This window comes from Nycticebus coucang, chromosome 12, assembly GCF_027406575.1.
Source record: "Nycticebus coucang isolate mNycCou1 chromosome 12, mNycCou1.pri, whole genome shotgun sequence".
In the NCBI taxonomy this organism is placed as follows: domain Eukaryota; kingdom Metazoa; phylum Chordata; class Mammalia; order Primates; family Lorisidae; genus Nycticebus; species Nycticebus coucang.
This window is the reverse complement of record NC_069791.1, coordinates 872,294-887,111: the sequence shown is the minus strand read 5'-3', so window position 1 is coordinate 887,111 and position 14,818 is coordinate 872,294. Positions and strand designations below refer to the sequence as shown.

Here is a 14,818-nt window from a genome sequence, read left to right as displayed (position 1 = left end):
CAATTGAATTTATACCAAATGTTTTCCTATTTCCATGACCCAATGAGGCACTTGAAGAAATCAGTTGAGAAAATAATCGTTTTGTTTTATTGGTAAGTGAGGAAAGGGACGAGTTTAGAGATAAATAATTAACGAGCATCTACTCTAATGTGCCCGGAATTCTGCAGAGTGGTTTACAAGTAGTACTTCATTTTATCACTAACTCAACTTTCAATTATATATAACCAAATTCAAATTCTGGACCACCTGTCCTTGTTGGCTGAGTGTCTGCTTATGGGAATGCAAAGTGCTGCAATTTTAATTTTGCTTTAGCTAAATCTTGCTGACTACAAAATCTTATAATCAAATCTAAAGTCAATATAAAGACCTGGCATTACCTACAGCTTTAGATTATCTGTACTATTGTTCTCTGTTACTTACAAAGATTGTGAATGCTGGCTGCATCCTAATATAATTAATGAAGGCGATTTGGTCTTTATAGTCTTTATTTGCATGACTGGCTCTTGGTGACTGGGTTTTCACACTCAGTACCAGACATGTGAATTCTACTCATCACCTCACACATGTACATGTGCCCGCAAATGCTGGGGCTAAACCAAAGAATCAAGGGGCCAGATAGAGACCAGTCTCACAATTGGGAAATCCTCCTCAGCATTTTAGTTGTGCGATTGCCCCTTGTCTCTAAGAGTGCTTCTGTACAGTTATATCCTGCGGGGGGTTAGACCCCACTGCTTCCCTGCCTCCCTACCTGTCACCTTGACAGAGCAGAAGCTGAAGACTTTCCCACCTCATTATGCCGCTCTCCCCCATGTGGTTTGCTTTTGCCACTGGGATGTTGAGAAATGTGCCTTGTAGCTGTGCTTGGTCTCCTTCACTCTGCCATTGCAATGGGAAGGGCTTCCTCTGGGTTGCTGCTGTTCCTTCGGATTGAATCCCAAAATGAGTCATGTGGAGGAGACCTGAGACTGCCTGTCCCTCCATCACTGTCACCATCACCCCCACCATCATCACCACAACCGTCACCATGGCCACCACCTCCACCATGATCATCACCACCATCACCATTAGTATCACCATCACCACCATCATCATCATCACTCCCATCATCATCATCATCACTATCACCACCACCATCATCATCATCACTCCCATTATCATCATCACTATCACCACCATCAACATCATCACCACTGTCACCATTGCCACCACCACCATCACCATTATCGTCACCATCACCCCCATCATCACCAACATCACCATCATCATCATCACCACCGTCACCATTATCATCACCATCACCCCCATCATCACCATCACCAACATCACCATCATCATCACCCTCATCATCATCATCACCATCATCAACATCATCACCACTGTCACCATTATCATCACCATCACCCCCATCATCAACATCACCATCATCATCACCCTCATCATCATCATCACCATCATCAACGTCATCACCACCATCACCATTATCATCACCATCACCCCATCACCCCCATCACCAACATCATCACCCTCATCATCATCATCACCATCATCAACATCATCACCACCGTCACCATTATCATCACCATCACCCCCAGCATCACCATCACCAACATCACCATCATCATCACCCTCATCATCATCATCACCATCATCAACATCATCACCACCATCACCATTATCATCACCATCACCCCATCACCCCCATCACCGCCATCATCACCATCATCATCATCATCACCACCACCACCACCACCACCATCATCACCCCCATCACCCCCATCATCACCATCACCACCACCATCACCACCATCACCCCCACCATCAACATTATCACCACCACCATCTATCACCTGTCTACCTACTTAGCACTGAGAAGAACGGCTGTCCCAGGGACATGTTTTAATATACTCAAGTTAAAAAAATGACTCTTTTTCATAGCTGGGCTGATTCAGCTGATAATTTAACAGTGCAGACTGCCCTGCAACCAGATTACATGGCAGATAGTATTTATTCAGTGAGGCAAACATGCAGATCAAGGTATGAGTAGAGACAGAATTTAAAGACATATAAAATAGACAACATGCTGGAAATTGTGTTCTTTCCAACAATTTAAGCTTATGGTAATTTTAAGTGTTTACTAAAAAATGGATGAAAATTATTTGACATTTCAAAATTCTTTATAGGTTGTGTGACCAAAAGATTTGAAAGCACTGCTCTAGACCAACTTTTAATGCATAAATATCTAAGGTAAATATTGGTAGTATTCCCTCTAAATACAGTCTCAAAGCATCATGTGATTTTAAAGTCAAAGAGAACTTTAGAGCTCGTGTAGAACAATCATTTCATTTTCGTAAAGAATCTGTTTCTCCTCTATCAGATACCTCTCTCTCCCTCCCTCTCCCCTCTTCTCTTTCTCAATCTAGTTGGCTGAGCCTCAAACTGCTGTAATCTTGGCCCTGGGCAGCCTATCATTCAGCAGTCAGCCCTCCTCCTGGGTCTTAGCTGGGGGTGGCCTGTTCCTGGTCTGGCTGTCTGAGCTAAGTGATGGAGAAGCTTATTAATCCCTTCAACCTCTCTGAATTCCAAGATCTTATTAATTTCCTTAAACATAATAGAAAGAGAAACATAATAGAAAGATTATACTTGGAGAATAGACCTCATCTTTCTGATTTCCATGATAAAAATTCACACTTTTACATTTAAAAATATTCTTTCTCCTTTTCCATCAGCTTTATTGTGTGGGGAAGTAAAAGCTGGTACTCTTAATCACCAAGTCAGGACAGGCTTAGCTGCTACGCATTTCTGAGACCAGTCTTCTTGTTAACTCCACTGATGCTGTATTTATTTAGTATATCACTTCTCTTTTGGAAAACTGTAAGAGCCTTGTTTTATAATCTCTGGTCTGTTTTCTATTTGGCTTCCTAAAACAATGAATCTAAAAGCCCAGACTTGATGATGCTGTTCCCTGGCTGTGACAACCTCAAGACCCACTTGGTGCCACACTCCCTGGAGACGGCTTGAAAGGCCCCAGCTGCTTCCTGTTCACCTCACTGGAGGCTCTCTCTCTAGCCCATCCTGCTTCCCAGTGTGCTCCAGCGGCTACAATCTGTGTGCTGTCTGCTCTGGGCTCTGCTCTGTCATCTTCCTGGAACCTGACAGACCCACCTCCTGCACATCCTCCCAGAAGCCCCCAGCTCTGAACAAACACCGGGCAAATCTGCGCTGCTGGACTCCCCTGAAAACATTCTAAGAGGTCATTTTAGGAAGAAGTTGTGCTTTATTGCTATTCATATCCCCAGTGGAATAAAAATGTATACTCTTTAGAAAAAAAGAAAAGAAAAAAATGTATACTCTAAAAGCTTTAGCCAAATGGTTTTTCTTACCTCCTTGGCAATGGTTTGAACTAGTGATTTCAAAGCAAACGGACTCTTTTAAAGTTTAAGAAAATACAGTGCTTTCAGGGCACTCACAGTGAGGGTTCCCACCGGTTATTTGCCAAGTTCATGATAAGTCTACTAAATAATGATTCCATGATTAGAACATGGAATCATTGCAAAAATCCTGTAACTACTATTGACATTTTTCAGATGAGAACCCTAGAGCTAAGGGAACTTAGGTAGTGCGTCTGATGTCAGAAAGCGGGAGATGGGGCTGGGTGCATGTAGCTCAGTGGTTAGGCCTCCGCCATATGCTCCGGGTCTGGTGGGTTTGAATGTGGCCCAGGCCTGCTAAACAAACAACAACAAAAAAATAGGGTGGCACCTGTGGCTCAGTGAGTAGGGCGCCGGCCCCATACGCCGAGGGTGGCGGGTTCAAAACCAGCCCCCGCCAAACTGCAACAAAAAAATAGCCAGGCGTTGTGGCAGGTGCCTATAGTCCCAGCTGCTTGGGAGGCTGAGGCAAGAGAATCACGTAAGCCCAAGAGTTAGAGGTTGCTGTGAGCCGTGTGACGTCATGGAGCTCTACCCAAGGGCAGTACAGTGAGAGTCTGTCTCTACAAAAAAAAAAAAAAAAAAGCCAGGTGTTGTGGTGGGTACTTGTACTCCCAGCTAGTAGGGAGGCTGAGGCAAGAGAATCACTTGAGCCCAAGAGTTTGAGGTTGCTGTGAGCTGTGATGCCAAGGCACTCTACTGAAGGTGACATAGTAACAATCTGTCTCCAAAAAAAAAAAAAAAAAGGCGGGAAATGGGCAGTGCCCCTTCACTGGTGACACCATCCAAATTGTCACCATCATTTTACTGCCCAGTCTTGCTGAAAATGAGAAGCATTGTAGCAAGGTTTCTGAACAGTCTTAAATAGATTTTGTTGAAAAATGACTGCCAGGTTTTCAGTGTTAGATTTTATGTTCATAGTAAGAATCTGTGATGGGTATGTGCACACGCCTTGTGTGCTCTGATTCGGTGCCCAAGCTTCAAACACTGTTTATGTTCTCATTACTCTCAATTTTACATTTCCAGTACAGAACTTTCTTGTGGAGAGCTTCTGATGTTTCCTCCTGTGCTACATCCCTCACTGCTGAGTATCACCATGTCACCAGATGGCTGAGGAGAGCACTTTAAAGGTGACCACAGTGATGTGTAGCAATGAGGTGCATAGAACTTTTTCTGGGACGGGTTTGTGAACTTAACTGTCTGTCCTGGCATGTCAGACAGGCACCTCCATGTCTCCCCCAGCTGCTTGGCTCTGCCTGGTCCCCACCGAGCCCTAGTGGCTGCAGTTGCTCAGGCGCAAAGCCCGGGCCATCCTTGGCTCCTCTGTCTCTGCACAACCCACGCTGATCCATTAGGAATCCTGTTGTCTCTTCCTTTGAACTATGTCCAGCATCTGACTGCTTTTCATCATTTCCACCCCCACCGCTTGCAATGAACCACAGCAAGAGCTCCCAGCCTGGCCTCACTCCTGCCTGGGGCCTGCAGCCTCTTCCCACACAGCAGACCCAGTCCACACAGTGCCTCCCACACCGCTCAGAACAGGAGTTGCGTCTTCCCAGTGGCCCAGTTCTGACCTTGCCTCCTGATTCTCCGCCTGCTCATCCTGCTCCAGCCGCGTGGCCCTTCCTGATGCTCCCAGAACATCCCGGGGACATTCCTGCCCTTTGATCTTAGCACTGATGCTCCTTCCTCCTGGAATCTCCTTCCTCCTTCCTTGGATGCTATTTTCATGCTTCAGAAATGAAGCATGATAATCAGACCAGTGCTCCCATTTCTGCCATTGACCAGTATCAGCATCTCAGTGAAGCCATTCCTAACTACCCTCTTTGACACCACAACCCCACCCCAACCTCAGCATGCCCATCCCCCTCTCCCGGCTCAGCTTTCCTTTTCCTGTAGTATTCATGACCCAGACGATATGATATATTTCTTAGGATTTTATTTTAATATCTGCCTTCCCCTGGCAGGATGTAAACACCCCTGACATCCCTAAGCTCCTAGTTCACGGAGGTGGCTGTAGCACAGCAATGCTTAATATGTTAATGTCCAGCAACTGCATCGTTCCCAACTGGTCACAGCCAGGCTGAGCGCACCAGCATGGGCAGACAGGGAGCTTTCCCGGGGCAACATCTATGTTAAAAGCTAACAACAGAGGCTCACCGCCCATAGTACAGTGGTTACAACATCAGCCACATACACCGAGGGCATCGGGTTTGAACCCAGCCCGGGCCAAGTAAACAACTGCAACAGAAAAATAGCCGGGCATTGGGGCGGGTGCCTGTAGTCCCAGCTACTTGGGAGGCTGAGGCAAGAGAATTGCTTAAGCCCAAGAGTTTGAGGTTGCTCAAACCCATGTTGATACATTAGGAATCCTGTTGTCTGTGAGCTGTGACACCACGGCACTCTACCAAGGGTGACATAGTGAGACTGTCCCCCCCCCAAAAAAGCTAACAACAGAAAAGGTAGTGCTGGGACAGCAGAGCTTTAGTGCAGGCAGCAGTGACACAGAGCAGACCTCACACCTCACAGAAAGAAGACCAGCACGGGATGGGGGTCCAGAAGCACCAGCTCAGAGGCTGACTTTGCAGCTTGCTAATCTGGGAGAGATTAAGTTTTTTTAATTTAAGCCTCTGGAAAATGAGAAAAAGTAATGATAATAATGCTGATTTTGCTGATCTGGGAGAGATTAAGTTTTTTTAATTTAAGCCTCTGGAAAATGAGAAAAAGTAATGATAATAATGCTGATCTTTTAGTGTTGATTGATTTATTGTTTATCAAAAACTTTTATAGTGCCAGGCACTGTTCTAAGTATTTTACAAATTCTGGCTCTGATAAGTCCCACAACAAACCTATGAGTATGAACTGATAATCACTACTATTTCACAGATGTGGAAGCTTAAATGACTCTCGCAGAGGTGTGGCTGGCACAGGTGGAGCAGGGTCTGCACCCTGCTGTGACTCTGCCACGCTGGCTCTCTGCACACTGAGGGGTAAAGAAACCAACTAAGTTCTTCAGAACGCTGGAGAACAGCATTTTGTAAATAGTCAAGATATGTTGGCTACGCGCTCTTTATTATCACTCGTCAATGACGTGCTTGGATGCTATTTTCATGCTTCAGAAATGAATGTATTTATACAAGAATCTGTATAAAGATGCTAAACGTGGCTCCCTAACCTGGCGCTAAGTATAAAGCCTGGGTAGCTCTGAGTGCACAGACTCACCCTGTGTGACTGTTAAGACAGTGTAAGTGGCAGACACTTTAAGGGTACACAGGCCTGTATAACTTCATGGCTATCTATGTCCTTTGCAATTCTTTCCCACATTGGCTATAGTTTCTCAATTTAATTGATTTTTTTTTTTTTTTTTTTTTTTGCAGTTTTTTGGCCAGGGCTGGGTTTGAACCCACCACCTCCAGCATATGGGCCAGCGCCCTACTCCTTTGAGCCACAGGCACCACCAGATTTTAATTGATTTTTAAAAATCAAGAAACTCTGCCCTTCCTGCAGTGAGACACTGAAGGAAGAGGAGAAATACTAAGAAGCTGGTGCTTGGGAAACACGCAGCTGTCCTGCCCAGGCTGTGCGCACAGGAGCCCCTGACCTAAAACCTGTGGTTTTAGTTTCTGTGGTTTCAGTTCAGAAACAGTCTATTCCTAAGTTTTAAATTGTGTGCCGTATGTGCAGTTTGATGAAATCTCACACCATCGCTCCATCCTGCTGGGGTCGTGGGCTCACCCCTTCCTGTAGGCGTCCTTGCCATGGGCCCACCTGTCACTTAGTCCTGTCCTCTTGTCAGACTGGCTGTCTCGGTCTTGGCTTGTGTCTGAGGGACCCTATTTTACTTATTAACAGTCCTCAAGCACAAGAGCAATGATGCTAGTTTATGTTTGTAATTGTATTTTATTATTAGTATTCCTGTTAAGCTCTTACTGTGCCTAATTTATCAAACTTTATCACAGGTGTGAGATATGGGAAAAGGACAGTGTACACAGGGCTCCCACTGTCCAAGTCTTCAGGTGCCCACTGGTCCTAGACACCTGAGGGCAGGTGACGCCCTGTGTGCAGGTGACGCCTGCGTGCAGGTGATGCTCCAACTGCGGGTGACACCCCGCATGCAGGTCACAGCCCTTGTACAGTGATGCCCCTTGTGCAGGTGACACTCGAAGTGCAGGTGACGCCCTGTGGGAGGTGATGCCCGCATGCAGGTGGCACCCGTGGGTACTCACCGACAGGCGGCAGCTCATACTCCACTTCCAGCACCACCCTCTCCCCCACGTTCTTCAGTAGGCTGATGATCTCGTCATGACGGAATTTGGCCAAGTTGATCCCGTTCACAGCCTTGATGTAGTCCCCCACATCTAGCTGGTCACTTCTGCAAAATGACAGAGTGGCTTCAGAGACTGACCTCATTACAGACAGCCTGACCCCAGCTCCATCTCCTTCGCAAAGAAGCCTCCTAGAGATGACTGCCCTGAAGATAGAGGCGAAGGTTACCCAGAGTCACACGTCCCTGCAACCCTGCTGCCTGGGACACCGGGAGGTCTTGCCAGGGGTCTGCTGCTATATCTGCCTCTTTCTTAACATTTTGTGTCTTTTATTTGTTAAAGGATCACACGTATGGTGCATATTGCAAGGGTACATGTCGGACCTATTAAAGCATAGAGTATAAATGTCTTAATACAATCATTAAGTAAATGAGGTGAGGGATATATTCAACCAGTACTACGTAAACATTCAAATTGTATATGAAATCAGCACATTATACCCCCCAAATGCATTAATGTATACATGATCTAACTCTTTTTGATTTAATAATAAAAAGAACCATAAAACAAAATAAAGGGGAAATTTTTTTAGTTGCTTTGCCCAAAAATTGGTACTTTGGGGGTAGGATCCATGTCCTATCATGCTAGGTCATTTTCTGTCCCTCATTCCCTCTTGCTTTTGCTTCCCGACGTTTGCACATTTCATAGCTTTTAATATCTGCACTGGGAGTTTGTCCAGGACTAAGAAAGTGTCAGCTCATTCTGCTGTTCACTGTGTACAGTTGGGTTGAAAGAGCCCTGGGGAAGAGGCCACAAGTCACATTCTGGGTGGCAGTGACATCCTCTCGGCCACCACAGCCAGCATCGCTGACCCTGTGAGTTAGTCTAGTGCTGCTGCAAAACAGAACAGGTGGTAGGGGTCAGAATTCCTGTCACTAATAAGGATCTTCAATAAGATTTTCTCCAAAAATAGAAACTGTGTTTATTTCATACAAACCGCCTGAAATCAATTCTCCCTGAGAGAGCTTTCCCCATCCTCTGTCCTCCTGCAGAGACCCTTCCCCATCCTCTGTCCTCCTGCTGAGATCCTTCCCATCATCTGTCCTCCTGTAGAGATCCTTCCCCATCCTCTGTCCTCCTGCTGAGATCCTTCCCATCATCTGTCCTCCTGTAGAGATCCTTCCCCATCCTCTGTCCTCCTGTAGAGATCCTTCCCATCCTCTGTCCTCCTGTAGAGATCCTTCCCCATCCTGTCCTCCTGCAGAGACCCTTCCCCATCCTCTGTCCTCCTGTAGAGACCCTTCCCCATCCTCTGTCCTCCTGCTGAGATCCTTCCCATCCTCTGTCCTCCTGTAGAGATCCTTCCTCATCCTCTGTCCTCCTGTAGAGATCCTTCACATCCTCTGTCCTCCTGTAGAGACCCTTACCCATCCTCTATCCTCCTGTAGAGATCCTTCCCAACCTCTGCCCTCCTGCAGAGACCCTTCCCCATCCTCTGTCCTCCTGTAGAGATCCTTCCCCATCATCAGTCCTCCTGCAGAGATCCTTCCCCATCCTCTGTCCTCCTGTAGAGACCCTTCCCATCCTCTGTCCTCCTGCAGAGACCCTTCCCCATCCTCTGTCCTCCTGTAGAGACCCTTCCCCATCCTCTGTCCTCCTGCTGAGATCCTTCCCATCCTCTGTCCTCCTGTAGAGATCCTTCCCCATCCTCTGTCCTCCCGTAGAGATCCTTCCCCATCCTATGTCCTCCTGCAGAGATCCTTCCCATCCTCTGTCCTCCTGCTGAGATCCTTCCCATCCTCTGTCCTCCTGCTGAGATCCTTCCCATCCTCTGTCCTCCTGTAGAGATCCTTCCCCATCCTCTGTCCTCCCGTAGAGATCCTTCCCCATCCTATGTCCTCCTGCAGAGATCCTTCCCATCCTCTGTCCTCCTGCTGAGATCCTTCCCATCCTCTGTCCTCCTGCTGAGATCCTTCCCATCCTCTGTCCTCCTGTAGAGATCCTTCCCCATCCTCTGTCCTCCCGTAGAGATCCTTCCCCATCCTATGTCCTCCTGAAGAGATCCTTCCCATCCTCTGTCCTCCTGCTGAGATCCTTCCCATCCTCTGTCCTCCTGTAGAGATCCTTCCCCATCCTCTGTCCTCCTGTAGAGATCCTTCACATCCTCTGTCCTCCTGCAGAGACCCTTCCCATCCTCTGTCCTCCTGCAGAGACGCTTCCCTATCATCTGTCCTCCTGTAGAGATCCTTCCCATCCTCTGTCCTCCTGCAGAGACCCTTCCCATCCTCTGTCCTCCTGCAGAGACCCTTCCCATCCTCTTTCCTCCTGTAGAAATCCTTCCCCATCCTCTGTCCTCCTGTAGAGATCCTTCCCAATCCTCTGTCCTCCTGTAGAGATCCTTCCCATCCTCTGTCCTCCTGCAGAGACCCTTCCCCATCCACTGTCCTCCTGCAGAGATCCTTCCCTATCATCTGTCCTCCTGTAGAGATCCTTCCCTATCATCTGTCCTCCTGTAGAGATCCTTCCCCATCCTCTGTCCTCCTGCAGAGATCCTTCCCTTTCATCTGTCCTCCTGCAGAGATCCTTCCCATCCTCTGTCCTCCTGCAGAGATCCTTCCCCATCCTCTGTCTTCCTGCAGAGATGCTTCCCTATCATCTGTCCTCCTGTAGAGATCCTTTCCATCCTCTGTCCTCCTGTAGAGATCCTTCCCCATCCTTTGTCCTCGTGCAGAGACCCTTGCCCATCCTCTGTCCTCCTGTAGAGATCCTTCCCCATCCTCTGTCCTCCTGCAGAGATGCTTCCCCATACTCTGTCCTCCTGCAGAGATCCCTCCCCATCCTCTGTCGTCCTGCAGAGATGCTTCCCCATACTCTGTCCTCCTGTAGAGATCCTTCCCATCCTCTGTCCTCCTGCAGAGATCCTTCCCTTTCATCTGTCCTCCTGTAGAGATCCTTCCCCATACTCTGTCCTCCTGCAGAGATCCTTCCCTTTCATCTGTCCTCCTGTAGAGATCCTTCCCATCCTCTGTCCTCCTGCAGAGATCCTTCCCCATCCTCTGTCCTCCTGCAGAGATCCTTCCCTTTCATCTGTCCTCCTGTAGAGATCCTTCCCCATACTCTGTCCTCCTGCAGAGATCCTTCCCTTTCATCTGTCCTCCTGTAGAGATCCTTCCCATCCTCTGTCCTCCTGCAGAGATCCTTCCCTTTCATCTGTCCTCCTGTAGAGATCCTTCCCCATACTCTGTCCTCCTGCAGAGATCCTTCCCTTTCATCTGTCCTCCTGTAGAGATCCTTCCCCATCCTCTGTCCTCCTGCAGAGATGCTTCCCCATACTCTGTCCTCCTGCAGAGATCCTTCCCTTTCATCTGTCCTCCTGTAGAGATCCTTCCCATCCTCTGTCCTCCTGCAGAGATCCTTCCCCATCCTCTGTCCTCCTGCAGAGATCCTTCCCCATCCTCTGTCATCCTGCAGAGATCCTTCCCATCCTCTGTCCTCCTGTAGAGATCCTTCCCCATACTCTGTCCTCCTGCAGAGATCCTTCCCTTTCATCTATCCTCCTGTAGAGATCCTTCCCCATACTCTGTCCTCTTGCAGAGATCCTTCCCTTTCATCTGTCCTCCTGTAGAGATCCTTCTCCATCCTCTGTCCTCCTGCAGAGATCCTTCCCCATCCTCTGTCCTCCTGTAGAGATCCTTCCCATCCTCTGTCCTCCTGCAGAGATCCTTCCCCATACTCTGTCCCCCTGCAGAGATCCTTCCCTACCTCTCTGCTCCCTCAGATCCTTCCCCATCCTCTGTCGTTCTGCCGAGATCCTTCCCCATCCTCTGTCCTCCCTCACTGCCTTCTCCATCCTCTGTCCTCCTGCAGAGATCCTTTCCCATCCTCTGTCCTCCCTCAGAACCTTCCCCATCTTCTGTCTTCCCTCAGAGCCTTCCCCATCCTCTGTTCTCCCACAGATCCTTCCCCATCCTCTGTGCTGTGAGGAGCCTTGTCCATCCTCTTTCCTCTGAGAAGCCTTCTCAAGCCACTGCAGCCTGGACCGTGCATGTGACTCTAGTCTCAGGGTCACTACACTCATGGCCACCCAGCTGCCTGTGCTCTGTGTAAAGTCCCGTGTTGCTTCTCTTACTGTCATGCGAGGCCATCATTCCTCCCAAACTTTTCATGTTTGTTAGACCTTATCTCCCCCAAAAGATTATACGTCCGTTAAGGGCAAGGAGTTCATCTTTAATTATTTGATTTACTCCTTGTAAAATGGTAGTGCCTTAATGAGTATTTGGTAGTTTTTAATACTTGATAAAACCGGCATAGCAGTGCTTTTAGTCACAGCATTAACAACTGGAAATGCCATTGTCCTACCCTTCCCTGACACCTGCTGTAAGCCCTGCAGACACAGCACGGCCTAGTGTCATGGACTGGCCATGATGTGAGTGAAATAAAGGAGGTTAACGCTAAGGAAAGAGGTCCTGAGAGCCTCGGTAGAGCTGACGGCAGTGCTCACACCCTCACCAGCCTGTCACCAGCAGCACCTCCCATCATGGAGCAACTGGATTAAGCTTATAAATTGTACAAATAGGCTGATCATCAAAAGTAATCACCATTTCAGGTGATGAAGTGAAGAACTCTAAAATTTAACTTGGAATTTATGTGGGCAAGGATGTGGGTGTTTAGGACTCAAGATACATGCCCCTCAATTTTAGTGACATCTGACCATCCCCCCTCTCTGAGGCAAACTCAGAAGGTGCCCACAAAGCTCACCCGACCCGCATCTGGAACATTCTGCCTTTGGCAGTGACAAGTGTAACTTGCAGGTCAGGGAAAGAAGGGCGGGTGTAAACTCCTGCTCTTAGCCTCTGTCCTTTCAGAACCATCTCTTTGGTGAAAGTAAAATCACCCAAGTAGAGGAGTAGAGAAGAGGTGGGACAAACAAAACTTTAGTTTAGGAACTCAGCGTCGGGTACCCACTCTCCCTGTGTGGTGGTTCCCCACGCATAATAAGGGTCGTCTGTTTCACATTGAGATAATCAGAGTTTCTCTGCCCCCTGTGGCTTGTCTGCCATTCACTGGCACATTTGCAGACTAGATCCACATAAAATTAAACCCTCATGAGGGCTTGGGTGCTCCTGAGATGGCAGAGAACCTCCCTAATGACTTTGGCCCCCAGGCAGAGCTGGGGGTAGCTTCTGAATCTTGTCCTCTTTGCTTCTGCTGGCATGTGCTGCCCAGCAGATGGCCACTGACATTTATTCATTAGTGACTTTTTCTGATGGAGCTTTAATTTTTTTAATTAATTACACTTAGTCTTTCCCTGCAGATTTCCCTGAGAGGCATTTACCTGGCAGCGATTCCTCCTTGCCGCAGGTTGGACACCCTGGGCTTGCCATCCTTGTCTATTCCTCCCGACACCGTCAGGCCGAGTGTAGTACCTTCCTTCTTCATCAGTTCAACAACCGTGGATCCCTTGAATTCCTCTGTTAAAAGAAAAGCATTTGCCTCATTAAATGACAGCAGAGTCACAAATGTCATTTGGGTGTGGTTAGGTACTCCTCCCTGGAAGTTCTTTCTACTGTTCTTTAATGAGAACAGATGTCTGTGGCCTCCTTCCATTGTAGTTTACAGAATATTTCATAAAGACGTGTGGGCAGAAGTTCCATGAGAGGTTATTAAAATGGCGGTTCATTCTAGGTTGACAATAAATAGCCTGAATTGTCCTACGCATGATACAATGACAATATTAATCCTTTGTTTTCTGCCATCCTCAAGTGACTTTCTCCGGTTTCTCTCCTATAACTCCAAAGAGAACAGGTGAAAATGGTGAAGTGAGGAGTTAGAACAGAATTTTAAGTGGCAATACAAATGTGTATTGGGCAGCAGCAGACTCCAGGCTCACGGTAATATCAACACAGGAAGCATAATGACAGGGGAAGAAAGCTTTCTGCACAAATTCAAGAATGGTATCCTTGATTCTTCACATTTTTGTCTTTCAAAACAAAGTACAGAATGGCCAAAGCAATCCTAAGCAAAAAGATGGAACATATCACAGCACTTGACTTCAAATTATATAACATGGCTGTGGTGACCAAAATAGCATGTGTTGCCATAACAACAGACAATGGGTCAATGGGACAGAGTAGAGAACCCAGACATAAAACCATATGTCTATGACCAAATGATCTTCAAGGAAGTTTTTTCCAGCTAAAACATACATTGGAAAAGGGCCATGCCATTCAAAAATGGAGCAGGGAAGACTGGTTAGTCACTGCAGGAGAATGAAACTGGATCCCTGTCTCTCACCATATACAAAATTTCACATGAGATGGATTGAAGACCTAAATGTAAGACCTGAAACAATACAAATTCTAGAAGAAATCTATGAAAACCTCTCTAGAGATTGGCCTAGGCAAAGCATTTATGACTAAGACTCTAAAAGCAAATGCATAAAAAAACAGACAAATGGGACTTAATTAAACTAAAAAGCTTCTGCACAACAAAAGAAGTAAATCAAAAGAGTTAATATTCTGTAGAACAGGAGAAAATATTCACAAACTATGTGTTCAACAAGGGATTAATGTCTAGAATCTAAAAGCAACTCAAACAACCTAGCAAGAAAAAAACCAAACAACCCCCTTAAATAGTGGGCAAATAATATGAACAGGCATTTTTCAAAAGAAGATAGACAAATGGCCAAAAAACATACGAAAGAAATGCTCAACATCGCTAATCACCAGGGTAATGCAAATTAACACCATAATGAGACATCCTATTCCAATTAGAATAGCCATTATTAATAAGTCAAAAAACAATGGATATGGGTGAGGATGGGGTGAAAAGGGAACATTTTACTCTGTTGGTGGGACTATAAATTAGTACAAACTTTATAGGGATTAGTGTAGTGTGGAGATTTCTCAAAGAACTAAAAGCAGATCTATCATTGATCCTGGAATCCCACTCCTGAGTATCTACCCAGAGGAAAAGAAATCAGCACGTCAAGCAAATACCTGCACTCACATGTTTACTGCAGCACATTGGGGTGAGCACAGGAAGTGCCCATCAGCTGACGGGTGGATAAAGAAAATATGGTATGCTCATACCACAGAGCACAATTCAGCAATTAGAAAGAATAAA

The 14,818-nt window shown here is 46.8% G+C and overlaps 1 protein-coding gene across 9 annotated transcripts in view; it reads right to left on the bottom strand.

Annotated features, from left to right (window-relative positions):
• The window catches only part of GRIP1 (glutamate receptor interacting protein 1), a 687,322-nt gene that overhangs the window by 153,084 nt on the left and 519,420 nt on the right, over nt 1-14,818 (bottom strand). For all 9 annotated transcript variants that reach the window (XM_053554787.1, XM_053554785.1, XM_053554786.1 and 6 more), the window contains 2 exons: nt 13,029-13,164; nt 7,655-7,800 (listed from right to left, as the gene is read on the bottom strand). In XM_053554787.1, coding sequence (XP_053410762.1) covers nt 7,655-7,800; nt 13,029-13,164 — 282 coding nt within the window. The remainder of the gene's footprint in view (nt 1-7,654; nt 7,801-13,028; nt 13,165-14,818) is intronic.